General features: G+C 40.0%; 1 protein-coding gene and 1 long non-coding RNA gene across 11 annotated transcripts in view; one reads left to right on the top strand and one right to left on the bottom strand.

Annotated features, from left to right (window-relative positions):
• SOX6 (SRY-box 6) overlaps nt 1–27,821 on the top strand; it is a 324,606-nt gene that overhangs the window by 141,222 nt on the left and 155,563 nt on the right. For 7 of the 10 annotated variants that reach the window (XM_025197396.1, XM_025197398.1, XM_025197399.1 and 4 more), the window contains one exon: nt 19,765–19,888. In XM_025197396.1, the coding sequence (XP_025053181.1) occupies nt 19,765–19,888 (124 nt within the window). The remainder of the gene's footprint in view (nt 1–19,764; nt 19,889–27,821) is intronic. The other 3 variants (XM_025197397.1, XM_014517206.2, XM_025197395.1) reach the window with 1 other exon arrangement.
• On the bottom strand, nt 11,090–15,614 carry LOC112549326. The gene is made up of 3 exons (XR_003092720.1): nt 15,479–15,614; nt 14,752–14,976; nt 11,090–12,621 (listed from the first exon to the last, which is right to left on the bottom strand). It is a non-coding gene; the product is annotated as an uncharacterized LOC112549326 (long non-coding RNA).

Below are 27,821 nucleotides of genomic sequence, written 5' to 3'. Positions count from 1 at the left end.
CAACAGAGCAGGGTCTGTTGTTTTCACAAGTCCCAGCAGCTGGGAGGCAATTGTGAAGACAACAGCTTAATCTAGCTGGAAAATGCAGGAAGAAGAGAATATACACTAAATTTCCTTCCATATTATTGCAAACAATGTGGAGGTTTTTTCCCCCCCCTCTGCTATGGGTGGTCTGACTAAGAATTTGATTAGCATAGAACGCAGTATCAAATTTATTTGAAATGTTCTACTTGTTGCATTGCTCCATTTAGGCTGATAGTCTTGATTCTTTTGGAGTATGATATTAATATATATGCACACTTTAAAAATGATCCTCTTACAGCCTGATTTTGATCTTTTTTCATCAGCATTACACTGCTACAGCTCTGTTGACTTCAGTGGAAAGCCTTCTGATTTACATTATGCAAATGAAATGAGAATCGGGCCCTTAGAGAGAGTTTGTTTTCTGGAAATCTGTTCTTAAAATCCATCTTATTTAAATAAAAATAAAACTAGGCAGTACTACAGGTGTGTTTAGTTTTGTTTGAAAGGGCATGCATTAGCTTTAGTGAAGCATGTCAGGGGAATTGAGTAATTTATATCTTTATTATGTGCTACTGAAACTGTAGATGAATATTGTTTGTAAATGTTTCATTTCTTATTTCAGAAGTATATTTAAAAAAAACCAAGCATGCATATTAGCTGCACAAAAAAGCATTATCAGTGAACAGTGATCAGATGATTTTTACCTGAGATATTTTACAATGAACTTGTGTGAAATGTTAGGGAGCTGATTGCTTCCCGTGCAGTATGGATGAAGCATGACAAGGAAAATACATTCTAGTCATGACTTTAGCACTGGAAAGTACAAAATGCACATTTGTATGGATTTGATTGGAGCACAGAGTGCAGTCTTTGCAGCTACCATTGGATACAGTTCCAGTGAGGGTAGCTGTTCACTGGAAAAAGGCAATATTTACCAAATAATTGCCGTAAAAGTACCTTCTTTTACAACTCCTGGGAACACAACACACAACAGATTTCCAGTAACCATGGTAGATAATTCAGATGGGAAAGATTATTATGCATAGCCCACAGGTTATGGCAGCTGGTGGTATCAGCACAAGCCAGTGTGACAGTGAGCATAGAGAACAAATGGATGAATTAAATACAACCTAGGATTGCAGGAGGGAGAACCAGTAACAGGTTGAGGTGTATTGGAAGAGTACAATAAAAAAGCTGTAATAACTTGAATGTGAGTGTACACAAACACCATCGTGCTCTACTGTTATAATAGAGCTATGCACAATATAGGGTGTGTACAGAAGTGCAGGGGGGCACTTGTGATTACGCTGTAACTTCTGTGCTTTACACAAAATGCTAGAAGTTATAGTGCGATTGAACACAACAGCTGTTTGGTATTTGATGGGAAAGGGGGTGGAGGGGATGGGGCTCAGAGCCTCCCTGCACTAGCCAAGGCCAGAAGGCAGGAGGCACTTTTGCATGCCTCTCAGTGTGCTCTGCCGGCTCTGGGGGCCGCTGGAGACTGCTGAGAGCAGCTGAAGGGGCTAGCTATAGCCATAGCCATAGACATAGCCAAGTGGCCTGCCTGCCTGGAGCTGCTGTGGCCAGCCTTGCCCCTGGGCTGTCAGTGACACCCTTTCATCCCAGCCCTGCCTCCTCCCTCTGGCCAGCTGAGCACTACAGCCTGGCTGGGAGGAGACAAGGGGGATAGTGTCTCTCCCTGCAGTGCCCCTGGGACCAGGTAAATGAGCAGCCCAGTCAGGCACGCTGTGGGGAGAGGGGTCTCTCCCCCCTGCTTGCTTCCCCAGTCCCAACGCATAGGGCAGGGCTTGGCCCACGGCAGAGGAGACAAGCTCTGCCTGCCCAAGGCTAGAGGGCAGCCCTGCACATGGGATGCAGATGGAATGACACAAAGTAACCCTCACTGTGAACCTGTACACAGGTTCGCTAAGGCACTCTGTCCTAGAGTGCCTTCATATGATAGCTCATCAGACAAGAGCTAAATTTTCTCATGAATGGCCATTTTAAAAGCGCTCTGCAATAATGAACGTTTGTCACGTTACAGCTGTAGAGTGCCTTTGGGAGTCTCATCTTGTGAAAAATATAACCTCTGTGCACACCATAGTGCCCATGCATGCCTGCCGGCTCTATGGTGATGATCTCAGGGATGCATATGCTGTTGAAATACAGCAAATACACAGCCAAAGCATTCAGCAGCATAGTCAGTATCTGACCTGTTAAATTAAACCAATCCATAATCAAAGGTAATGGACCCATGCTGCAGTTGAACATTGAATGGTGCCCTTACCCCCTTAAAAAGTACATAGATAAGAGTGCACTAGCACAGTCACCATCCATAACGGGATGTCGGAGACAACTCTCATGTCTCTCATCAGTTTATCTCACAGGTGCCCACAAGAACCATTCCACACTAGAACCAGTATCTGCTCTGGTTCCAGTTGTATGATGTGTTGGTTGTCACAATGAAAACAAAAATTCATTTTAAAAGTTCATCAAAATGATAGTACATCCTGGACACTGTCATAAACCTGGTAAGGGCAAGTGGAGGCAAACACATAGCCAGTTAAAGAGAACAGGCTGAAAGAACACACCATGCATCACAAATTCTCTGGTTCATAGCACAATGGCTGAAGACAAAATATTAAAATTGGTGTGAGACCTGAAGAGAGAAGTGTCTTTTATCTTTTCCATATCTATTGGATGAGTGGATGGCAGGGTTTTTTCCTGGGATACTTATGCCCAATTTCTTTTATTGCCAGCCTCTATCTTGCCTTTCTGGATCTGGCTGCCTTGAGAAATGCCACAATTAGGGTGGAATATACTGGCTCCTCTCACCACCTTACCAGCCCAGGGAGCCCAAGACAGTGACTCTGCTTTGTGAGCTGATGGTGTATTAGACTGTGATTGTACCTTCAGGCCAGCCCTCCCCCTTGTTCTCTTAATTAATTTTTTTCTCCTTTCCTTTCTCTATGCCTCTTTCATATCTCCTTGTTCCAATGTAAGTAAAAAGTGCCAGTAGTAACTAGTGCCTACTTTGAAAAAAAGTGGCACTTCAGCTGCCACTGCAAATTCTTTCACCCTTTGAGCAGTGATTAATCTCCAAGTTTAAGAAGAATTTTTAAACAAAACCTGGAAAAAAGGAACAGAGCAAATACTCAGGCTAATGCTGTACCCTGAGGTGAGCAAAATGCATTTTTTTAACAAGCCAAGCATAGCAAAGAAGCTATTCTATAGTGAAATTAATAATTTCCAAAAAAGATTTGCTGGTGTTATTGTTGTATCCTTTATGAGAATATGGCTTACATATTTAAAAAACATGGGAAGTGTGAACCAAAGGCCTTAGACTTGAACTGGGCCCTAGTTTTTCATGTGAAATCTTGTCCTGCACCCATGGGGCATACACTGAAACACCATCTTTGCATAATAACTGTTTAAAAGTTGTGCCAGAACCTGAAAATTGCATCTGCTTCCCAGGTAGTGTGGGTATCTAATTTTCTTTACAATTCTGCGTTACAAGGGCTGTATAGTAAGAGCGTGTCTTTATACCACAGGTAGTGAGTGGCTAGGCCATAATACATAATTCTAGTTCCAAATATTTTCCAAAGGCAAGGTTTGTTTATTAATTGAACCTCACGCTGAGATCGAATCAATGTAAAAGAGGCTGAGTTTGAAGTTGAACATTCAAACGTTTGCCCATATATCTTGGGCATATATCTTACATAATGATGTTGGCCCCAGACATCTTTCTGGGTTTGTTTATGTCTGTTATGGATTCCCCTCATTATCCATGCTGTTTGAGAGACTCCCTATGGATTCAGCCAGTTTATTGCATACTTTTTTCCTTTTATGCCAAACAGAATGGTCTGACTGGCAGCTTGTATACTAGCTCTGAACAGTTTCGCCTCAAATCCAAAGATGAATGTTACAATTAAGATTAAGTAAAATAATAATAAAAAGAACACTAACAGATTTCAAAAGAGTGTACAGGAGAATGCCCTTGGGGAAGTGTCTTGTGGTAGAACTAAGTTGATTGATAAAACATTTAAATGTTGATTAACTTTCTTATTTTTATTCCTCTTAGTTATGATTAACCATCAGAGGGACAATTCTCTAATTTGTAAAACTTTCCGTAGTGAACATCTATTGTAATAATACCTGGGAAAAATCATTTATTGAATTTCACATGAAGGGAAGAATTTTTAATGCAGCAGTCATGGAGTGCATCTCTCTAGTTAATGTGTGCACATGACTCCCAGCAATGTTAATTGCAGATACATATGCACAACAGCTAGAGAATAGAGTCTTAAATATAGAAAGCAGAGATTGATATGGGCCGTATTATGCTCTCAAGAGTGTATACACTGCTCTGCTGATGTCAGTAGGAATTCCAGAGGATCCTTGGAGGGTCAAATGTGGTCCTTGTCATTTCCAGTATGTGCTGCCTATAACTTCTTGTGAGGAACTTACTGAGAAGCAATAAATATCCATGAGAAACCAGAGGTAAAAGATATGTTTTCTTTTAAAGCCTTTGAATAATGAAAAAGGTAATTATCAATCTGGAAATTCCAAGTTATAACCACTTATTATTTCCTCAGTGTGCTGTACCCTTTATTTTAAATAACCAGCCAGCATTATTATTTTAAAATAAAACAGAAAGGGTAACAAAAATGAAACAATGCTTTGTGAAATACTTGATTGATGATCTGAAACAGTGAGAGTGGGGGCCAATTCTCGTTCTGTTACTCAGGCAAAAATTAATGGAAGCCAGAATATTGCCTCTGTCAAGATAGCAGGAACAGATCCTGTATCTCTGGAAAAAATATTGTTTGAGAGGTTGTGCCTGCAAAATATTATCCAGTTTTTTAAATGTTAAGGCAGCCAGTGACTGACTTAGTTATTTTATATCCATTGATGCTGAAGGAAACAAAAGAAACTTTAAAACATAAACATCATTGATCCACCCACTAAAGAGAGAGAGAGAGACAGAGAGAGAGAAATTGCAGTAGATGTTTTCCAGGAGGGAATGTGCTATACTGTGTAAAGGGGGCTAGTGTAACAAGAAGTCATCTATTCTTGATTTCTTTAGACAGCTAGAGCTTTGTGCCTTGTCTAGTTGCTACGTTTTAAGAGCTTGTTCCATGTAGCAGAAATAATACAATAAATGGGTTTAACCACATTTGTCTCAGCTAGACAGTCTGCTTTGTCAAAGATTGCTGGTACAACATAAACAAATTATGTGTTTGTAGTGCTTTTCAATGAAAGCCTATCTAACAGAGCGGAGATTGTGTTTCAGCAGCTGTAGATTTAATCTCCTACCTGTCAGTTAAAACAGGCATTTCCTGAGCAGATAAGGCCTGGCTGTAGGGGTGGGGGGAGTGGAAATAGTCACAGCTGGACAAAGGTTCATTGTTATTGACCGATAATTCTATGTAGATTTGTCTGTGTATTTCATCATAGAAACTACAGGCACTGTACAGTTGCAAAGGAAACGGTCTTCATTGCTGTTTGGTCAGGCGGAGTAAAAGTGAATCGAAGCAAAGCTTTGTGTTATTGATTTTGGCCGATTGTCATGAGGAACTGAAGGAAATATCTACACCTTTGAAAACAATGCCACACCAGAGTGGATGTGATTGTGGGATTCATAGCAAAGGTTTATTCACGAGCTGAAAGCTATTTTTAAGTAACACTGATTTTGCAACATAAACTGTGAAATTCTGAATTAAAGTCGATGCTCCTCCTTGAACTGACTGCTACTGTTGAGAAGAGCAGAAGAATGATGCAGGTTCATGTTTGAGAGGTACCCTGGCTCTGGCATATAAAAGATAACTTATCTATTCTTTTATGGTCAGGGCATTCAGGCATATTATTGTTAGTTTCTCCCTTTCAAAAGTTTTCACAAACGTGTCTTCAATTCTGCAGAAAGTAAAGAGCTCATAGCATTACTTTAAGCTAAATTAGTTTGTGTACAGAGAAGTTTACATCTGAGTATAAGACTAGAAGTAAGAAGCACTCTATTTCTTAATCCCAAATCTACAATTATTTTTCTATTGTTAGTGCTTGGCCAATCCACTTCAATCCTAATTTGTGGATATACTGGTTATTTTGAAACACTGGTTACTTGGGTCTCTCTTTTAGTAAAGACAGCAAAATCATGTTAAATTATGATTAAATTATGTGGAATCCTAGAAAGAGGCATACAACATACCAAGTTTTGCACATTATCATTATCCAGATTTGACTGTGATCTCTAGACACTAGAGATTTTTCATTAAACTAGTGCTGTACCTAATTGCCAATAATAATCCTTTTGCTTCAGTCCAGACCTTCCATATTCATAAAGTTTTGTTACTTTTATTAGTTATTAAAGTATTTTCAATTACCGTATTTACTCAAATATGAGACAACCCTGAATATAAGACCCACCAGTTAGATTCTGTATATGGAAAATGTATGTGTTTACAATTATCCAGATACAGCATCTAATTATTGGAGATTTATTTTGAATTTGTCCCCCTCCCACTACTACAGCAGGGAAAATAAATCTGAGAGTCAGGTAGGTCCCTTGCCCTCTGCCTCCCCCCAATTTCTTTCCTCAGCAGCTCCACCCCACCCTTACTGTCAGACCCTACTGTCCCTGAACATGTAAAACTGAGGTGCAAATTTGAAAACACTGACCTTGACATAAACACACCTGTAGTAATTTACATATAGTACCCATAGACTTAGTTCATCCAGAATTGATCTATTTTACCTTTTTTTTAATTGCTACAAGTTTAGCACAGGTATACACACACTTTTAAGCAGCACTTTTATACCTGCTTATATAAAGTACAAACTACAAATGATATTAGGCTCATGATTTATCATATAGTTCATTGGGCTGGGCCCCAACAGAGTCAACAGCACTACAACCATGGTGACCACACAGCTCAGCACTGCTCAGTATGTGTGTGGACTCTAGATACCTCCCCGAAAGGATCCATATGTTAATTAGCCCTCTGCTCATGGCTGGAATTGGATGTTCTTGTCACAAGTCCTGGAATCCTCCAAAAATTTATATGCAGATGAAGCACAGGGCAACTTGGAGGGCGGGGTCACACTAATCACATGCAGCAGCTTGCGAGAGTGGGTAACAGAGGGATTCTGGGTGAACTGTTTGGGGCCCCATTTGTTGATGTTTGCCAGACATTTAAGGCTGGTGAAGAAACAGGAATAATTGGAAATAGAAAAGAAAGCCATAGCTCACCTGTGTGAGTAAAGAGGCTCACCATGACTTGGAAAAGTCGGTGCTGAAGGGGACTAAGTGCAATAAGTACTATGTCTTATTCACATGGGCTGCCCTAACCTAACCTTGTGATAGGTTCCCATCAGTGTGGTTGCCCAATATAGGCCATGTGCTTTATAGTCATGCTTAGTGTTGCTGCATTCAGTCAACTTCATAGTTGATTTTTATTACTGAGGACATGTTGCTTTTCACAGCAATTTCATGATAGTGTATTTAATGAAGTTTCTTTGTATGCAAGTGTTAGGTGAAGGGCTTTTCCTCCATGCTGATGGGGGGAGAGTGGAAACCTTGTCTTGTATGCAAGCAAATATGATATTAAAATATCTATTAAGTATTCATTAAAAATATAAGAGACATATTTTTCAAAGATGTTGTTTCATGCTAGTCTCTATATATTTAGGATTGGGAAAGGTTTTAATACCATCTCTTTATAAAATCTGTGCAGGCACCTCATGTTCTAGAGCAGGGGTGGGCAAAATGTCATATCCAGTCCATGACTGGACTCCATTTCCTGGAATCCCTGGTAGCAGCAGCTCCTTCTTGCTGCTGCTGTCAGTTTTATCCCCACTGCTTGGGCACTTTGGTCCATCCACCCCTCACCCACAACCAGGGTTGGGACCTGCATGGGCAGGGCATGCAGCTGGGTGGCTGGAATGGTGCTGTGGCTGGGAGCAAGATGGACAGCTGGGCTCAGAATATCCTGGGATCTTGAGGTGGTGATGGTGTGGAGCTGGGGCAGAACCAAGATCCGCTGCCCACATGCCCCTGCAACAAGTGTGGGTTTTGGGGGCAGGGGAGCGCAGGGGTGGATCGTGGTTCTGCTCTGGCCCCATGCTGTCACTGCCCCAAGATTCTGGCCCCAGCCTCAGACACAGCTCCCTACCTAGCCGTGCACCTTGCCCATGTGGCTCCCAGCCAATCTCCATGGAGACTCCAGGATCTTGGGGTGGTAACATTACAGGGTTGGGTCAGAGCCACAATGCACTACCCAGGTGCCCCTGCCCACAGAATTGGGGCTCTGTCTCAGCCGCAGCCCCACGCTGTCATGGCCCCACAATCCTGGGGTCTCCATGAAGGGCACAGCATGTGTCTGGGTGGGGAGCTACGTCCGGGGCTGGGGGCCAGGATTTGGAGCAGTGACAGCACAGGGATGGGGTAGAGCTGTGATCTGCTTCCTGCTCACAAGGATCCTGCCCCTGGTGGTGGGTGTGGGGCAGACGGCTGGGATGCCTGGGGCAGTGAGGCTGGGTCTGGCACCAGCAGCCAGAAGGAGCCACTGCTACTGGGATATGGGCCGTATTTTGCCCACCCCTGTTCTAGAGGGTGCCTATGGGTGGCATAATAGATTACCTTTAAGCCATTATAAAGGCATTTACAATGGGAGGGCCCATACATTAAAGGGTGTTAAACTGTGCTAAGGCTTATAAGGTTTGCCACTTTGGGTGAGGGTTATCTTTGAGTCATCCTACCTGGCTTGAACTAGGGCATTGTTAGTCTGCTCCATAGGGATAAGGTGACCAATTTTCAATCATCCAGTATCCCAGGATTCATGGCTCCCAGCCACTCTGCCCCTGATAAACTTTGTAAGCTCCCATGGGGTGGTATGGGCCTGAAGCTAAAACCTGTACCCATCCCCAGTGATATGATACCGGTCCACATGGCGCCATACTGCTGGCTCCAAGGATCCCAGGTGACCTGATCTGGAGGGGGGTGGGGGGTGGGAGGGTTATGGTGTCCCTCCTCAGCTTCCCATGTTCCTGTGGAGAAAAGGTCTGCCTAGACCTGAGTGTGGCAAGAACAAGGAACCCAGGGAGCCATGCTTCCCTGGGCTCCAAGCTCCTGCTGTGGTTAACCCCTGGCAGCTCTGCACTGGGAGCAGAGCTGCTGGGAAGTGAGAGTATGGAGCCCAGAGAGGCATGCCTCGGTTAACCCTGGGCTTCAGAGAAGGGATAGGGTCCTGGCTCAAGGACACACCCTGATTTGCCAAGCCCTCTAGTGGCAAATTACAGTTGTGCATGTGAGAAATGGCATTAAGCGTAACCTGCAACTGTTTTGAAACTACTCTAATTTTACCACTGCCTAACATTCCACAGATTTAGAATGGTTTAAAGCTAACCCATAACAGTACCCTGCGAGAGCAAATGACTACTGAAATCAGTGTGGTGAGGAAAAGGCATGCCATGCACAAACTGCATCCTAGTTTTGAACTCACATTCCCAATACATTCAAAGAACTGCACCTAAGCCATGAACAACCATTTGTACATGTACCAAAAGCCACCAAATTTAGGCTCTGTTACTAACCTGTGCAAGTTACTTGACTTCCCTGATTAACTACAGCCTCAAACCTTCTTTAGCTCTTGACAGCTGTGCGCAGTAGATACAGAAGTTACAGGCATCAGATCAGAATGGAATTGCTTGACTCACTTTGCACAGGGATAAGGGGCAATAAAAGACATAGTATAGTAGGGAGCCAGGGTTTCTGTGCCTCAGTTTCTTTCTGTATAAAAAGGAGACATAATACCTTCCTCAAGAGGAATATATGAGAATGAACAAGTTATTGTTTGTAGAATATGGTTTCTAGTGGTATGAAGTGCTGTGCTAGTATTGCCATGGTACTCTAACCACAGTACCTCCTGGATCTCTTTGAAGATTAGTGAGCATAAAGAGAATTTAAGAAATGGAATCTACAACGTAAACCTGGCTACATTGAAGTAAATGGCAAAATTCTTACTGAGTCCCGTGGAGCCTCAATTTTACCTCTGGTTTATATTACAATTTTTTAAATGCCAAAAATATATATCTATTTCTATTGTGTAATTCTTACTCTTGCAAGGAGGCGGGGGGTGTTCAGATGCATCATAATAGGTTTTGTCTTCCACTTCTTCTAGAACAGTTGGTTTGAGTTAACAAAGGGTGTGCGTTACATGCATTGATGTACAATAAGATGATTTCTCATCCTGTGTATTCCAAACCTTCCTAGTGATGGATTTAACTTGATGTTAATAACAAATAGATGGGTTTTGCCAGAATAGGAACCCTGTGACAGAAAGGATCTATGGGAATAAGGCTGAGATGCCAGTATGAATGGCTGGATTGTTTCATCAAGAGGAGTTTTTAATGCAGCTAAAATTTTTGCATGCTTTGATATCTCTGTAAAAAACTTAAACCAGTCATAACATATTGGCAAAGTTTATATTTGAATTTGATCCCAAGTAATGGAGTTTCTCTTAAAAATATCAACAGTCATTAGACTGCAGTATTTTTTTATATTTGTGCAAAAATAAGACAAGGTGCAAATGAGAAGCATACATCTTCACTAGTCTTTGGAAATATCTGAAATAATTGACTTGCTCAGTCTTCTGTGATGGCTTGGTGACCACTAACTGTGATGATTTGCATAATAGTCAACTCTTCACTTCTGTAGTGATAAGTGTTTGTATCTGATTAAAATTAGGACTGTTTTAGTTCTCTTGACTTTTCCAGAAGTTGCAGAAATTGAGATTTGCTGTTATGCTTTAACCAAACAAATGCACACTTGGGGATAACAATATGCTGAGTTTATGCAGATTTTACAACACGAATCTGAATAAAATACCCACTAATAGACCCTTAAGGAGTAATAAACACACATGAATTTTCCTTAGTTGCACTTTAAAGTGATTTTAACATACTACTAGACCTTAACAATAATATTTAATTGACAAGATTATGCATTTGTATGGATTGAAAAGGTGGTAGATCTCTAATTCCAAATGAACTATAAATTCACTTTTGCATAACATGTTTTATTTATTTCTTTATAACAGAGATGTTCTCCTTCCCTCCTAGTGAGAGTTTCTTAAAACACAGACAATTTAAACACATTTAATTACCATTTATCATATTCTTAACTTTATAAAATCATCTTCAGATGACTTCTGCATTTCCTGGAAGTGTATAACCACATAGCTGGGTACAAACAGGGCACTACATCAGGAAACTAATAAAAATAGAACCATACATAATACTTTTAAAACCCTTTTTCTCTGTGCTGTCAGATACAGAATTAAAGGTTATGCTGCCTCAGAATTTTATCATGCTTGCAGCCTTTACAGGTTTGCAGTCCAGGACATCCCTGTGTTTAGGACTTAACCCTTCATTTCATAATGAAACATTGAACAGATAGAGAATAAATGCCAGTTAGGGTTCATCTGAAAATTCAGTAGTGGGTTTCTTTTTTTTCTTCAATGACTTCCCTATGAAATGCTTTCACATTATTAGGTCTTTTCCTAAATATCAGTAAATATGATGCACAGTTAGAAATATGATGAGCACAATGTCATAGTTGCATGGTCACTGTTTTTGGTAGGGAAAAAAAAGGAAAAAATTCCCACAGTCCTTTTCTCAGGGGTAGTCATTCCTTATTCAAGGTCCTCCTTATTTCCATGGGACTATTCAGGCCAGACATTGCACATGTGTTTGTAGTACTGGCTTCTATAGTCATACTTTAACTTTGCATTGTTGGAATACTTGATGTTGAATCACACTAATTTAAATCCTGGAAAGGTCATAAGTGAAAATCCTGGGACCAGACATCCTGATATGCTCCAATTGCTTTGCATCAGTTTGGGACAGAGTAGGTACAAAATTGATTCTGGCTGGACAGTTAAACAAAATTTATAGTTATTTTGCATCACTAGAGAAGCATAAAGTAGCCAAAGCATACTACTTAAAACCCAACAAGCCTTTCTTCTTATCCCATTACTGCTGCTGACAGAACAGACTGTTTGTAGACCAAGATCCGATGATTGTTCATATGGCAGTTCATGATGATGGGTCACTGGGAGAGATACATGGAGGAAGCTTAAGACAAGCCTTGCAAGCACATAGTCATGTGGTTAATTTTAAGCAAGGGAGTAGCTGTGTTGGTTTCCACATAGCCAAGCATTTAAAGATCAGTGTCTGCCTGTTTAAATGATCAAATTCAAAGCAGTATTTTCAGTCACATGCATAACCACCAAATTATTGCAGTTTAGGGATGAATGTGTACAAACTGTTACATTTCGTTTCTTAAATATATTTTATATATAATTTCCAGAACTGATACTTTACTGATACTCATATATATATGAGAAAAGTATCAGTCCTGGAAATAAATGAGAATTGAAATGGCAGCAAAAAAATAATGACTCCTTCTATAATATACAGATTTTTAAAAATGCAGATTAGGTAAACATATACAGTACACAGCAAATTTGAAAACATGTATTACTTACACGATTGGTACTAACAGCTCCTTTAGTGCTAATAAGACCTTTCATAGGAATAAATCTAAAGAGGGTTTTAAAAATGCATTCTGTTAGCTTGATAGATGGAGCCATTATGTTCAGTCATATAAACACGTATTTTGGAAATTATGAAAATGCATATTTTTTTCCTTAGTATACTACCAATACCTGGGGAAATGTACTGGGGTATTGAACTACATAGATAAAAATGGAGAGAATTTTGAACACGCATCCTATTAAAAAGGCTGAAAGTGTAATGACTGCTTGAACAGAGCAAAGCACTCACAAATTACTTATGGACATTGTAACAAATTAATCACCTGCAGTATATATTTATTTTAAGGGAAGGATACTTTTTAATTATTTGGGTAGTTCAAAACAGTATTAATTTGGTAGAGGGTCAAGCTAATACTTAAAAAATGTTGTTCCTGCCTGATTTTGTATTTATTATTCAGTTTTGTATGAGATTTTCATCTTTAATACTATACACAGAGATTACCATCTTGATGTTTATCTCCCACAGTAGCAAAAGCATTGCAATATTTTCTCTGTTTCCCATTCCCAGTACAGGAAAAAATACAAATCCTGTACTGCAGACAAGCATTATGTTGCAGTAAATTCCAGAGGCCAGATTCATAGCTGTCATACACTGGTGCAACTCCACTGAGTTCAGTAGAGATCCAGTGATTTGCACCAGCTGAAGATTTGGCTCAATCATTTATAGACATAAGAAAAAATGGTCAAAATGATTTATGCTGGGTTATTTTAGCCAATTAGGGCATGTCAACGTGTTGCCCTATGGTGGTGTAATGATGTGCTACATTGCCATACGGCATAGTATGGTGACATAGCGATCACGTGGGTCTGCACATTATCGCCAGCTACATCGCTGTAGCAGCATGCTCCCCAGTTACAGAGCGCTGCTGTGGCAATGTGGCAGCGAAATCTAACCCTGTGCCACCTGTACTGCGCCATGCTTTAATACTTCCAATAGAGTCCAAAAGGGAGTATTAAAGCACCATGATGTGTAGATGCACAGTTAGATGAACATTTGGACCAGGGGAGTGTCCTTTAAAACTGATGCCTATCATAGAAAACAAAGGAAATTGAATACCAATAAAGGAAATATAACAAAGATTATTACTAGCTTCCTTCTTTTCCCCCTCCATGGCACTTCATTCTCCCCTCTGCTGAAATAAACCATGCAAAGAGAAGGAAACTTGGCAAATTTGAACTTGAGGAGTTAGAAATTCTACTGCCAGGGTAGGATGGCAGTAGAAGTTAGTTAAAGTCAGCTGTCCCTTATATAAAAGGTTTCTGCAATCAAATAGAGATGTATGAATTCCTTGTCCTTTTCAGTTCTGCCTCTTCTGCCCCATTACCCCCTGATCTTTGGGGAAGATCCTTTTCCCAGTCTGTATCTCCACACTACTCCCAAAAGGAGGCTTCACTGTGAAAAGGAAGAAGCCAGCACATATTAATAAAGAGACTCAGTATTATTTTTTTTTTGGTTTCCCCATCAGGCTTGGGGAAACTAAGAATCAGGAACTATCTGATTTATCTCCAAATTTGGGGAATCTCTCCCTTCAGAGAAAGGCTTTCTCAAAATTGGGAAGGGAAGGCAATCAGCATGAGATGTCTCTGCCTTTCTCCATGCCTGAAGCAAGGTTATGGGTGGAGGATCTAGTCAAGCATGGTTGTACAGGAAAGCATGAAGACTAAAGAAGTATAACTAGCAGGGAGACATTTGTAAATGGAGAATGTTGTGTAGAAGGTTTGTTACTTAAGGTTGACATACCTGGTTATGCTAATCTTTTTATTTCATTTTATAGCTTGGGAGGCCTCACAGCAGTAGGGGATCTTATGCACTATAGGAACTTCAAATTTAGATAAATGAGGGGAAGCAAGGACTTTTTAAAATGAGGCCATAGATTTCTATGAATTTTCTTCTTTTTTTTTGGTGACTATAGCGCTGTTTGAATTAAGGGCCGTTTTAATTTTAGAAGACAAATCCCCGTCCTGCTGATAGAAGAGATAAAGGGGAACTCATAGGAACATTATTCATTACCATTTTTCATCATCTAACAGGTAGATGACATCAAAATTCTTCAAAATACTGTTTCTAGTCTAGTTCTTGGCCAACAAATTGAGCAAAATTAAATATAATATGTACCTGCTGATGCATTTTTTTTCATGGAGCATGAATCACCTTACAACTTAGTCTTTACTTTTACTATATATGTAGGGTTCCTAGTCCCAGAGAAGCAGAGAATTTTCATTTGAATCATTATTATTGAAGGCCACATTCCTTTTATAATCCATGGATTCCTCTTTCTTTGTACAGTACAAAGCATCTAGGATTGTAGCAGCCAGGTTCCTATGAGGTTGGTATTCCAATCTGTCAGTGGAAAAATGCAAAACGGCATTTGATGAAGTGAGCTTAGACTCATGAAAGTTTATGCAAGTCTGATTTAGTTAGTCTCTAAGGTGTAACTCTACCCTGCCCTCCTTATCAAGACCGCACCCAGCACTTGCTATTCAAGGGAAAACCAAATCCAAGGTTGCTTCCCTCCAGAGTTACTTTCTGACTTGCACCTTATACTATGAATTTTGTCACTTATTCCCAAATATTGTCAGACTTTAGATAGATATTAGACAATACTTGCTAAGATTTTCTTAATTTTTAGTAACTGCTTCTATTTGATAAATTGTACTATTTTTATTATATTCGGTACATACTTCAAAATCTTTCAAACAAAGAACCCAGCCTTTACAGGCAGTTTCCTTTTACTTATTATCATGTGATAAAAAATATCTTATTTAAGGCTAGTCTTTAAAATGAAGAATGTCAGAGTTTGATTTCTGTTGATCAAAATACCATAAAGCATCAAGGTACTCACCCAGGACTTGTATCACTCAGTTAAAAGGATTAAACAGATACAATTGTTCAAATACAAACATGTATTGCCTGTAACAAAAAAGTTAAATAATCTTCATGAAAGAGAAAATGAGTCCCCCTGAGTGTCGCTCTGTTTGCATATTAGCACATAGCAAGGTCTCTGCCAAGCTACTCTGACTGACTGCTGCAGATGCTCTTTCTCAAGTATTCTGAGTCAGATCTTTAGTGCAAGTCTTTGGGGACAAACAATAGCACCTGTTCCTCACAAGATATCAGGCCAGTTAGTCCATTCATGTATCTTTAATGAAGCTCTGGGGCAGATGGCAAAAAATGGCATCATCAACAACTTAGCGCAGAGGAGACAAAAGGGAAAGTGTCGATCCAACAATACGCTATTTTTACGAATGGGAAGAGACAGAGTCTAAGTGTTCTTCATACATCTGCTGCTGTCTTGGTTTTCAGAAAGACCTGAGGAACATCCTAGCAATTAAAATTTCTGGGCAAGAAGCCGATTTTATGAAGTTCACCATTCAACCCTCTCCCCCAGCATGCACACACAGATGCATGCACACATGCACCCACTCTCACACACATCAAGTTGTGAGGCATGAAGAGTCAATACCATACTTTTTGGCAATCATTTTACTTCTTTAACAACTCATGGATTAGTTATAACAGTATATCCACTATATCTCTGTTCATCTGTGCTATTCATTTGGTTTTATGGTGAGAATAGAGACATTTATTTGTAAAACAATTCTTGGCAAAATCAACAATGAATATAATCATTGCTTTAGATTTAGGTCCAAGAAAGTTAAGGAGTTTAGTTATGTCTCAACAACAAGCAAAAGCCTAATTCATAAATGTTGGAAAGCCCTAGATTTTTCTTAAAAATAGTATTTGATATGTATTAAAAAAAAACCTTCTCCAGCAATTAAGCAAACATTTCACAGTCTATGTGACTATGTAAACCACACTGAAGTCATGGAGCTATTCTGATTATGTTAGCTGAAGATATGGCCCAATATTTGGGCATGTATTTTAAATAATGATTGCAATGGATAGCCTGAGCATACAAAGATAATATTTTTAACTGTTTAGTGAAACATGAGATTTTCAAAAATAATTTTCAGGCATTTGGAATCAGATGTGTTTGAAAATTATCATTAGGCAAAGTCTGGGTGAAGTCACTAGGGGAGAATACGTTTCTTATTAGTTAGGTTTCACATAACTCTTGTGAGATAGGTAGTGATGGTACTGAGGCATGGGCAAGTTAGGGCCAATATTTTGAACTTTGGTGGCTGTTTTGGGTTATTCAGCTTAAGGTAACAGGTTGTTCTGAGCTGGGCAACCAAAGATTGAAGCACCCAAGAACCTACCGTATTGGCTACCTTAGAAAAAGTCCTAAATAGCTTGTCTAAATAGCTTGTCAGCAAGTCATTGACTGATATGTTAAAAAAACCCATATAAGGTATGATTCTCAGCCTTTAGATATCACTGATAGGGAACTGTCAGAAACTACCAGGGTCCAGAAATGGGCTAAGACAGGTTACATGCCTCTTTCATTTTTCCTGCATGTACAGTGAGGTCTGCAATCACTGCTTGGCCAAAACAGGCTCCTGAGGGAGTTCTGCATGAGCCCTGAGCTCACCAGCTAATTGGGACAGGGTCTGACTAGACTCCCTGCTAGGCTCTGGAGCCCAGGGGGTGAGTGCTGCTGCTGTTTGTCCTGCTCTCCTTTCCCCTGCTTCTGAATTCAGCAAAAAGAGGAAAGGAGGGGCCAGGTAGTGGTGACAGCACTCACCTCCTTAGATTTCAGAGCGCTGTGAAGACAGTGACTCCAGCTAGACCTGGTGCTGAGAGCTCTCCTGAGCTCACCAAAAGGGTGGGTACAACCATGCCGCTGAGCTCCCTTTGGATCTGCTCCTGGTAACAGTGAATATGTTATTTTCTTTCTTTGGAAATTTCCATCAAGGGAGAGGAGCTTAAATGCCCTCCCAGTGTTCCTTCAGAGCCCTACTGATGGAGTCTTTGTGGTTGCACTGAATCGATGTGTGCATTGGTTCCCTAACTACCTTCCCCATTTCTTTTGTGCCTGTGCTGGCACCTTGAGACCCTCAGGTGGAAGGGAGAGTTTGGGTACCTTAAGCCCCTACTATGTTACATAGATTATGCAATTAACTGGCTAATCATGCAATAGCTTTAGGCCAGCCACATGTGCAAAGTAATTATTGCAAGATAATAATGACTATCCAGCTATAAGAAGAGCCAACCAGCTATAAAGTTAGCTGTGTAACAGCTCTGTAGCTGGCTTCTGTCCTGCTTTAATCTGAACATATAGCAGTGCTCTTTCACTATGCCAGTCATCTAGAAGGACTACCTGCTGTTGATGACCAGGAGGGATCAGTTGGATTAGAATCTACCTTGAGAAAACTGCAGATGATTGTGAAACACAGAGAATTCAAATCCTTCCAATTGTTCCCTCTGTCAGACACTGACATTGTTTATACTTGTTGCACACTTACATTCAAGTAATGTACAATAAAACTTAACGCCATTATATCAGAAGTTAAGGCTGGTATTGGGCACGTGGGGATCAACTCCAATTTAACCAAGTTGAGCTCATACGCTAACATTCACAACTAGGCTTACCTCAGCTAAAATGAAAGAAATAGCTTCCCAAAGCTAGTTTTTTTCACGCCCCAGTGCTATGGCAGTAATTGCACAAAGACCTTTTTATTATAAGTTGATTTTCTTGAGAAATGGATTCAGAAAAATACTGTAAAGTGTTTATTTTTTGCTTGACCTTTATTAACCTACATCTTAGGGCTTTCCCCAGAGAAGAGTTGTTGGTAAATTAACCCTCATAGACATACACAGTAGCATTTCTGCACTGCATCAGTGGCTGTGAAAGGAACAGGGATATGACAAGAAAATTTGGCGCTATTTAAACGATGTCATAGGTCAACATATGGGATTTGGCCAAAAAAAGTTTTTAGGAATTAAAATGAAAAGAAATCACTTGAAGTTTAGTTTAACTTTTTAATAGTATTTAATGCCACCCATTTATGGTAGGATAAGAGGGCAAAAATTCTTTCCTTCTGGAAAAATAATTCCTTTCTACACTTCCTAGTTTTGATATATAAACTGTTAGATGTTTACTTTGCTACTAATCAGAAAAATCCTGTTGTCAACCCTTCCGTAATTTGGTGGAGGGGAGGTAGGCAAAAAACTACATATGATCCTATCCAGTATCTCTGATATGTGGATAGCATAAATAAAGAAACCAGGAAATTAAAACGTGAATTTAACAGACACGATTCCATATGTGGAATACAAGTGCTGATGTAAGGTGAAGAATTTTCTGCTTTTGAATGTTTGTGTTCTTTGATACGTTTATTAAGGTCAAATGAAATTTGATATAGTAGGATTTATTCTGAACTGCTCTCTGAATACAACTCCATAATTACGGAGCTACATGATAGTGCATAAAGCTATAAAACTGCTTAGACAGACAAGCAATTTATATGTTACAGAGAGGTGTGCATGGCAAAAGATATTAGTTTAATTGGGAGCCAAGATGTTGTAGCCTTAAATCTTAAGAGCTAGGGTGTTGTCTAGGAGACTATTTAGCATACTGTGGTGAGATATTGAAATAACATACCTGAATTGTTGGTATATATATATACCAACAATTCAGGTATGTTATTTCAATATCTCACCATACATGTATATATATATTGTATATATATACTAACATAGGAGATATATATATATATATATATATACACACACACACTAACAATGCAATAGTGTAAGATCCCAGAATTAAAATTGCCCTAAGGACATTAATATATGGATGTCAGAATGGGTTTTTAGATATAAAGATACCTCTGAAATGCCTGTCAATGTAATATCCAAGCACCCAAAGAAGAAAAATATGAAAAAGTAATAAAAATGCATGCCAGATTTTTAAAAAGAATCTTTATGGTATATTTATAAAGGTTGATATCTTTTTCATATAGTAAAATGCAAGCACCAGGAATAATAAGAAAGGAATCAGCCAGAAGTAGGAGAAAGTGGAGTTCACTGAGACCGTTACACCTTTGACACCAAGGGGAAACAATGTTAGTGAGGACTTTGATGTGATAATGTGAAATTGGCAAGGATTACTTTAAGGAGAAGGTTCTGTGGGACTGTATGAACACAAGAACACTATCAGTGCTGGAGAAATACCTGTCAAGACAAATTTGTGCTATTTCTGATCAGAGGCTCTCTTCTGTTTAGCAGGTTCAGGGTCACATGCCTCCGCTCATGATCCCAATTTTTCCACACGACCAGCGGACATTGGCAGCGGCTGCTGCAGCCCAGCAGGGATTCCTCTTCCCCCCAGGAATAACTTACAAGCCAGGTAAGTTGACAGGGATATGAAGGTATTCAACATGTTAAGATATTAGCTGTGACTTCTCTTGTGATCTGTCTGGTATAGCTGATGTTACACAAAAGGACTAGCTGAGTGAAAATAATTAGAAGTTTTGTAAGTCTCATTAGAAATAACTTCTGGGTTTATAAGGGATATAAGGAAAATTGGGTATTGAGCACCATAATCAGTTTACCTCAATATCCCACAAAACCATCTGCTCTGTATTTATTGACCCACTTGCCTCCCAATTTGCATTTGGCACACCCTGTTTCTTTATACAAAAGGTACATATCTTTTCTTATGTGTCTTATCTGTCGCATGTATAGTATACATTTTCATCTTTTGTGCAAAAATTCTTAGCCTTAATTAGTGATAAAAGCAAAAGCAGGTATAATTTAATTATCATGCTTCAAATGGGCAACTTTCTGTTTGATTTCAATGTGAATAAAAAGGTTTCAGAAATTCAATCCCAATCATCATTCAGACTTGTAACAGGTCACATAACCTTGCAGTGAAATATGTTTTGAGATGATTTAGCAAATGTTATGATTTCTTTCTTTATTCCTCTGAGTTTACTGGACTCCTGGGGAATTCAATTAGGGATATAATGGTTTGAAGCTACTTTCAGAGCCTCCTTGTAAACAGGGTTTTAAATGTTTAAAGACATGTTGCCAAAGGAATTCAATGCAGGAAGATAGTTAAGTAAATACAAGTCAACCTTATTTTCATTTGTACGTTCTTTGTAAGTGACCTCAGCCCAGAAGCAGTAACCTTATTTTGCTCGTTAATAAAATTCTCTGTCAAGCCGTCTTTAGCATATTAACCTGATAACTAATAACCACAAAACCTGAGCATAACAGTTTCTTTGGATATTAAACGCAAAATGTACAAAGTAAAGCGTTGATCCTGTTTCCACTGAAATTAGTTGGACTTTTGCAGTTGACTTTAGCAGGGATGGGATCAAATCCAAAGAAAAAGCCTCATAATGTAAAATATAAACAGCATATTAAAGAACAGCCAGGTTGAACTGAAAATCTCTTCAAGCAAGTTAACTTAAATATTTGGTGAAATAGGACCAGATAGGGTTTCAGCAAGCATTTTTGTTTGTCCCCTTCCATTCTATCTCTCTATTCTAGAGGAATTCTTCCTTTTGATAATTATCTTTTATATTGTGCTTTTCAACCTCAAGAATCCCAAAATGCTTTTCAAATTTAGCAAACTGATGCACAGACTGTACACGGAGAACAGTTCATCCACTTCTGAAATGCAGCTCTGGGTGGCATCAAACTGTTTAATCACACACAGCAGTACAACATTTGAGGATGGGAAACTAAGAGTATCTTTTCCAGCTGAAGTCTCTGGAAGTCACAAGGAAGCATAATATAATTATCAGACTTGGAGCTTGTCCAGAGTTGAAATCATTTCTCTTATGGGCCATGATTTATAAAAAGACCAAAGCATGTGCTTTAGTCCCATTGATTTGATCCTTTCTGATAAGCAATGATTCCCTGAATTGGGAGTGCAAGCACCACTGATAACCAGGAACTTGGTTTTACTTCCCACCTGAAAGTTGACACCTCAAACAGCACTTTGCTCCATCAGGCTAGGCAATTGAATTGGGTGAGTACTGACTTAGAGGGAACAGTACCACTGATTAATTGCCCACACAGCTTGCTGCCACTCCAAGGTGTTCCTTAGAATTGCCATCCAAATGCAGACCTTAACTCCACGCTGCTTTGCTTGTGAACCTGTCATCTTCCACAGTGCCAGGTGCTGTAGCTTGAGGCTATTTTCAATGAAGAAAAAAGGTCTGTATAGCAAATGTTTAAATAATAAAGAAATGGTCAAAACTGGAGTTCAGGGAGTCTCAGAACATTGCTAATGAGACATGGCACTATTCCCTAGTCAGTAACTGGTTTGAATCCAGCTTAGCTTGTTAGAGACCTGAAGTCACTATGATTGGACTTTTTCAGTGGCTTGTGGCAAATGACTACATTTATATTTTAATGTATTTATTAAATTTCATAGCATGTATTGCCAAAGTAGCTGGCTCTTTTAGTAGTTTCTCTTGGACAAATCTCATCATAAAAAAAAAAGCACCACCACAGTTGGTATTGATTAGTCCCCGCTTTTGGCAATCGCAGTACAGAGGATAAGAAATTAATGGAAATAAGAGATGAACTTACACTCTCTTTCTTAGACATGGCTCCTTGGCATCATGACTCAGGGACTTGAAGGAAGTTTGTGCCCCTTACTATTTGTATTCTGCCCCTTGTATAAATAAATAGAAAACTTTAATTTCCAGGGCTGTCAATCTAATTTCAAACAAAATACTTTCAATATTAACATTTTTCCTCTCAAGTTACTTTTAAATTTTTAGCTCTTCTAATTCTAAGCAGTGTTTACTGTACTTTCTTTTTTCGTTTGGAAAATACAAAAGGATGAGCTAACAGGAGCTGCTGGGTGTGCTGAGCACCTTCAAAAGTTGGTCCCCAGATTGCACCCCCTCCATTCCCCTCTGCCCCACCAAGGAAAACACCTATTAACTTCTCCCCACTCACCTCTACCCCCCCCCTCTAAAAAACAAACAAACAGATAAGCAGTAGGCCAGATAATTCTCTTTAATGGGAGGGAAAAAGAGGAAAAAAACATTGGAGCAAGCAAAACCCAGTGAGGTTCTTTATCTGGAATATACTGGGGAGGCCCTACAGAATGTACAAGTTCGAGTCTCTATAAAAAATCTGTTAGGAAGAAAGCTCCTTTCTGATTGCAGCCATGGTGTATGGTGACTGCAGCCTTGCTGGCTTTTCTTTCCATGTGTTGGAACTCTGGGAGATGAACCAGGCAAAAACTAACAAGCAGTGATCACAAGTAATAAATACATACAAAATGAAGTCCCATGCTTCCTTGTGTATCTCAAAGTAGTGTAATATAATTTTCCGGCATGGTAAGTACTAATTGAGAAATCAGAGCTGCATAGATCACCTAATTAATTTTTTATACGTTTTTCAGTATTTATACTGTATATTGGATTAATTAAAACTTTAGGGTGCTGTGCAGCTCAAATTACTGTTGTGACTACTGACCTGCAGTTACTTGAACCTTCCAGAATACCTTGCTGTGGAGGTTTCACTTTATTCCAATGGGATGTTCACAATGGCAGCTGTTTGCTAAGAGATGCCACAGAGTTATGATTATTTTTGTATTCTAAGTAGAGTAAGAGAATTGTGTTGACCATTTAATGGTGTCCACTGTGTCTGCTCTTGGAACTTATGAACAAGGATCCTGGTTTTCTCTGATAAAAAAAAATCCCCAATTTTTGGATTAAATAAAGTAATCCAAAATCACATTTTTCTGTAATCAAACTGAAACCCCACTAATATATAGATATATCTAGATTCTATATCTAGATATAGATATAGAATCTAGATATATCTATATATTAGTGGGGTTTCATTTTGATCATGGAAAAATGTGGATTTATGTTATTCATTAGGCCTGTGTGAAGCGGCTAGTATTTGCTTTGGATTCAGCTGATTCGGGGGACAGGGATTCGATTCCGTGATCCAGATCACTGTCCCAAATTGATTTGGCTAAATCTAATTCAGAGATTTGGCCACCGCTGAATAAGCCGAATCTCCGAATTGGCCTCATCCCCTCCCTGCTCTCAGTGGCCTGCTCCCAATGGCCTCGCCTGCTCTCCCAGCTCCTGGCTCTTTAAAAAAAAGCCTGCATTCACTGGCTGCTGCCAGGATGAGGCCATCCTGCTGCCCCCCTACTTCCCCCTGCTGCATGGGGGGGGGTGCTCTGCCATGAGCCCCTAACTCCTGCCCACTCCCCCAGGCCCCCTATGGCTGTCTCACCTGCCCCAGCTCCCAGCCCTTTCAAACCCTCCCCCTCTCCCCCCCGATTCACTGGCTGCTGCCAGGAGGAGGCCATCCTGCTGCCCCCCTACTTCCCCCTGCTGCATGGGGGGGGGTGCTCTGCCATGAGCCGCCAGAATCCCTGAGGCTGCTGCAGCAGCTGGTGAGTGTGGAGGTTTTTTGTTTTGTTTTGTTTTGTGTTTTAAGGGCCGGGAGCTGGGGTGGGCAGAGCTGCATGGGGGGACTGGAACAGCAGGCTCATGGCAGAGCCCCCCACATGGTGGGGGGCAGTGGGGATCGTCCCCCCACCTGGCAGCAGCCAGTGAGTAGGGGCTTTCTTTTAAAGAGCTTTGAGCTGGGGCAGGTGGGGCAGCCATGTGGGGAGGGGTCTGGGATAGCAGGCAGGGGTCGGGGGATGTTCAGGAGGGCTGGGGAGCTGGCAGGGGATGGGGCCTGGCAGGGGTCCCCCCATGGTCCTCTCCCCCCTCCTCCAGCCCCCACTCCTCCACCCCTTATTTACCAGCGTGGAGTCCAGGTCCTGCTCCCTGTGGCAGTGAGCAGAGACTGCCTGAATTGCCGAAACTCTTCAAATCTTTTCCGAATTGATTTGGAGAGCTTTGAATCGATACGGACCTTTTAACTGGTCTCCTGATTTGATTTGGATTCAGAGATTTGGCCACCAAATCAGGCCGAATCTCCTCTGAATTGAATCAGCACCTGAAGCTTCCAACAGTGAAACAGTGATGCATGCTTATTATCAGGAATCCTGGTTTTCTTTGATAAAAAAATTCCCAATTTTCAGATTTTATAGGTACCTATATATTAGTGGTGTTTCATTTTGATTATGGAAAAATGTGAATTTTTTATCAGAAAAAAACCAGGATCCCTGCTGATGAATTACATAGATGCCAGGCAGTTCTTTCTCTTCCCCTGGACAGAACAAGATATTCTACTTGCCTTGACCATCATATACAGTCAGGCTAGTGGGAATATTACAGGGTTGGAGCATCATAGAACTAATCAGAAAGTCTCATCAAGTGGTTTGTCCTAGTGGGATAGTAATTTTCTATCCAGTATATGGGGTTGTGTGAAGGAGAGTTTTAGTTCCTTCCATTTTGCAGTCTGTCAAGGTGTTGCCTCCTGCAAGTTCCGTGATCCTGATGAAGGAATAGGCAGTGAGAACTGGGGAAGGCCAAGGATGTGGATTAGTGGGATGCAGGATTCAGGCTACTCTCTAAACAGTTGTGCCAAGCCATCTTCTGCATGACTGAGTATTGGGAGCTATACAACAAGCTGACGTCTTCTGAATACATTCACTAGATTCACTTCTTCTGCACTCTCTGTGGCTGTGGATTAAAAGGCCAGGGATAATTTCTTCTGGATAGTATCTTCTGAAAATATTGTTGTGTATCATTACAGTTCATTTTAAGTTGTGGAAGGTGCCAGCTTTAGGAACTTCAGACAGTTTGGGACTGAGCTGAGACAAAGGGTGAACTCTGCTCTTGTGCTTGATTGAGGTGCGGTGTTAGTCTCACTCATATCTCATCTAAATCTGAGATTGAGCATGACTAGAATTGTTGAGAAATTACTTCTCACTGCCTATCTGGGTGATCCTGCTATTTACGCTAAATTCAGCTTTTCTAGTTTCATTCCTGTAGTCCTTCTAATATAAGATACTTTTAAAAATAAAGTATTTCATATAAAAATGACCTGTATCTTAAATTCAAGTTAAAAAAAGGTAAAACGTTCGTATATGCACCATAAATGTATCTTTCAATTTAAGGAAAAAAAACATAAATCACCCAGTAAAGTCATAAAACTGGGGGTCATCTTAAATTAAACAGTGTTTGATATTTGTAGGGATGTGGTAATATAGAGAAATATGAAAATAAGAATTGTTATTTCATTCCCGTCTGAGTGGCAAAAAACAATGGAAAATGTAGATGCACCTTTGGCTTGATTCTCCTCTTAGTTACTGTGGGGTGAACCGACACTAGTACCACTGCAATCAATGGAAATGCTTTGGCTGAGAGAAATGAGGGGTAATTAGGCCTGTTGTTGACAGACTGAACTTCAAAAGGCTCACACCATATGTAACATTTGTTGGGAAACCAAGCATAAGCTTCTCAGAGGACATGTATAGCTAATGTAAATGACTGACATCCTTTCAAGTCTACTGAGATTGATTGACACACATCACTACTATTTCCAGTTGCTGAAACCTTTTTTTCAGTAGTCTTGTCTTAATGTTGCTGCAGTTCTAATTTGTAAAATGTAATGCTATATTCGAAGTAAGCTGCTGTTACTGTTGGCAGATGAAGATAGAAAGTATGTATCAGATCAAGGCAGATTACAGTTTAGTGAGCTGGCTGAGTATCTCTTTATGAAAGAGATGCTTAAAACAATCCTATTATGTATATTGTTTCTAGTGGAAATTCCGTAAGACTCCATTAAAATCCTTGTGTTCCCCATTTGCCTTGTCCTGGTTGGAACCAGGAATCAGTAACCTCAGGAATTGCTATAACAGCTCATATGTTCTAAAACGCAGTGTAACAGCTGGAACTAGGAGTAGCCAGCTGAAATGTTTCAGCAGGGATTTCTACTAAATGTTTTACTGTAAGCAAACACTTTCCTGTGTAACCCCATTTGCTGATGCGTCATGACCCCAATATGAAACTGCTGGGTGATCTCTGCTTCAGAGAAAAGCACAAGGAGTTGAACAGGTGTCATTAGATGGGACAGACTCTTTCTAGCAACTCCATAGACTGTTGCTGTTAACAGCTGGATCAATCCTAATATTTTTGCACAAAAACAAAACTTGCCCTGTACACAACTCAGCAGGGTGAGACATCAGCTTTGTAATCTTCATGCAAACTAGCAAAGCTAGGATGGAGTTGAGTAGAGGCAGCTGCCTGCTCTTCTCAGGCAGTTTATTACAAAGGAAAGTGCACAAATGTCAGTTTCCAACTTCCTGTTAGATGACTTTACGATTTTAAGTTTTAGTCCCAAAGTGATTAACATTCCACTAACTCTAGGTGCCCAAGGCAAGATCAAGTGGAACCAATGTATATCTTCCTGAATGAGTTTTAGAAGTCAAAGGGTTTCTAGGGTTTTTTGCCTCCCTAACCACCAAGTCTTCATTTGAAAAGCAAGGCCCTGCCTCCTGTGAATAAGCTCTATTGAGCTTCATTGCTATAGCCAAGATGCACTAAGAGACAGTCACTTGGTTTAAATCCAAAACAGTGTGGTACAATTCTGTGCTGCCTTCATTCATTTAGAAATGTTGCCCAATCTGACAAGTGAAACAAAAGTTGGGCAAACTTTGTATGGCTTGTAAACACCAATTTATATATAAGCAATAGCAGTGGAATGTAAACAGACAATCAACAAAGCAGAGAGATTGAAGAGATCAGTTTGCAAAGCAAGGATTGTTCAGATTTTCTTCTTTAGGCATTTGTTTGACTCCCTTGTTATCAAAGGCCAGCACATGCTGGTGCCTAATTCAGACCTGTTTCAACATGTTTTGTCTTCCTTTGTACAAATTTAAAAAGAATGGGTCCTCACGCAAGCATTCCAAATCCAGAAACAAATTTGAAAAAAATTGCTACAACATGCTGACTGATTTCTTGCCAAGACAGCTACTGAGCAGCTTCTTGATCCATCTCGCACTGAGAAAATTAGAGGGGGAAAATATGTACCTTCTGTAATTAAAAATTAAAACCAGTCCATGCCAAAGTGAGTGCTCACTTTCCTCAAGGGGGAAAAATAACCCCTACCTTTGCTCTGCTTTTAGTATGGGGTGTCAACAATGTGTTCCCTAAGTGTGGGGTATTCACTTTTGTTCTCAGAATAATGGTAATATGATACTCCAGGATTTGACCAGGGAGAGATTAGATGATTTTGGGGTTGCTAAATTATGAACCAAAAGAGGAATACATGATTTAAAAAAAAAAAGAAGGCTACATACTTTTCATTAGCCCAAGGAAAAAAAAATGTTTGTAGCTAGCAGGTAAGCCAGAGAGCACTATAGGGTGTGGTAGAGATACTAATAAATTAAC

This window comes from Alligator sinensis, unplaced genomic scaffold (assembly GCF_000455745.1).
Source record: "Alligator sinensis unplaced genomic scaffold, ASM45574v1 scaffold502_1, whole genome shotgun sequence".
NCBI lineage: Eukaryota > Metazoa > Chordata > Crocodylia > Alligatoridae > Alligator > Alligator sinensis.
The sequence above is the reverse complement of the archived record's forward strand: the minus strand, read 5'-3'. Positions and strand labels throughout refer to the sequence as shown.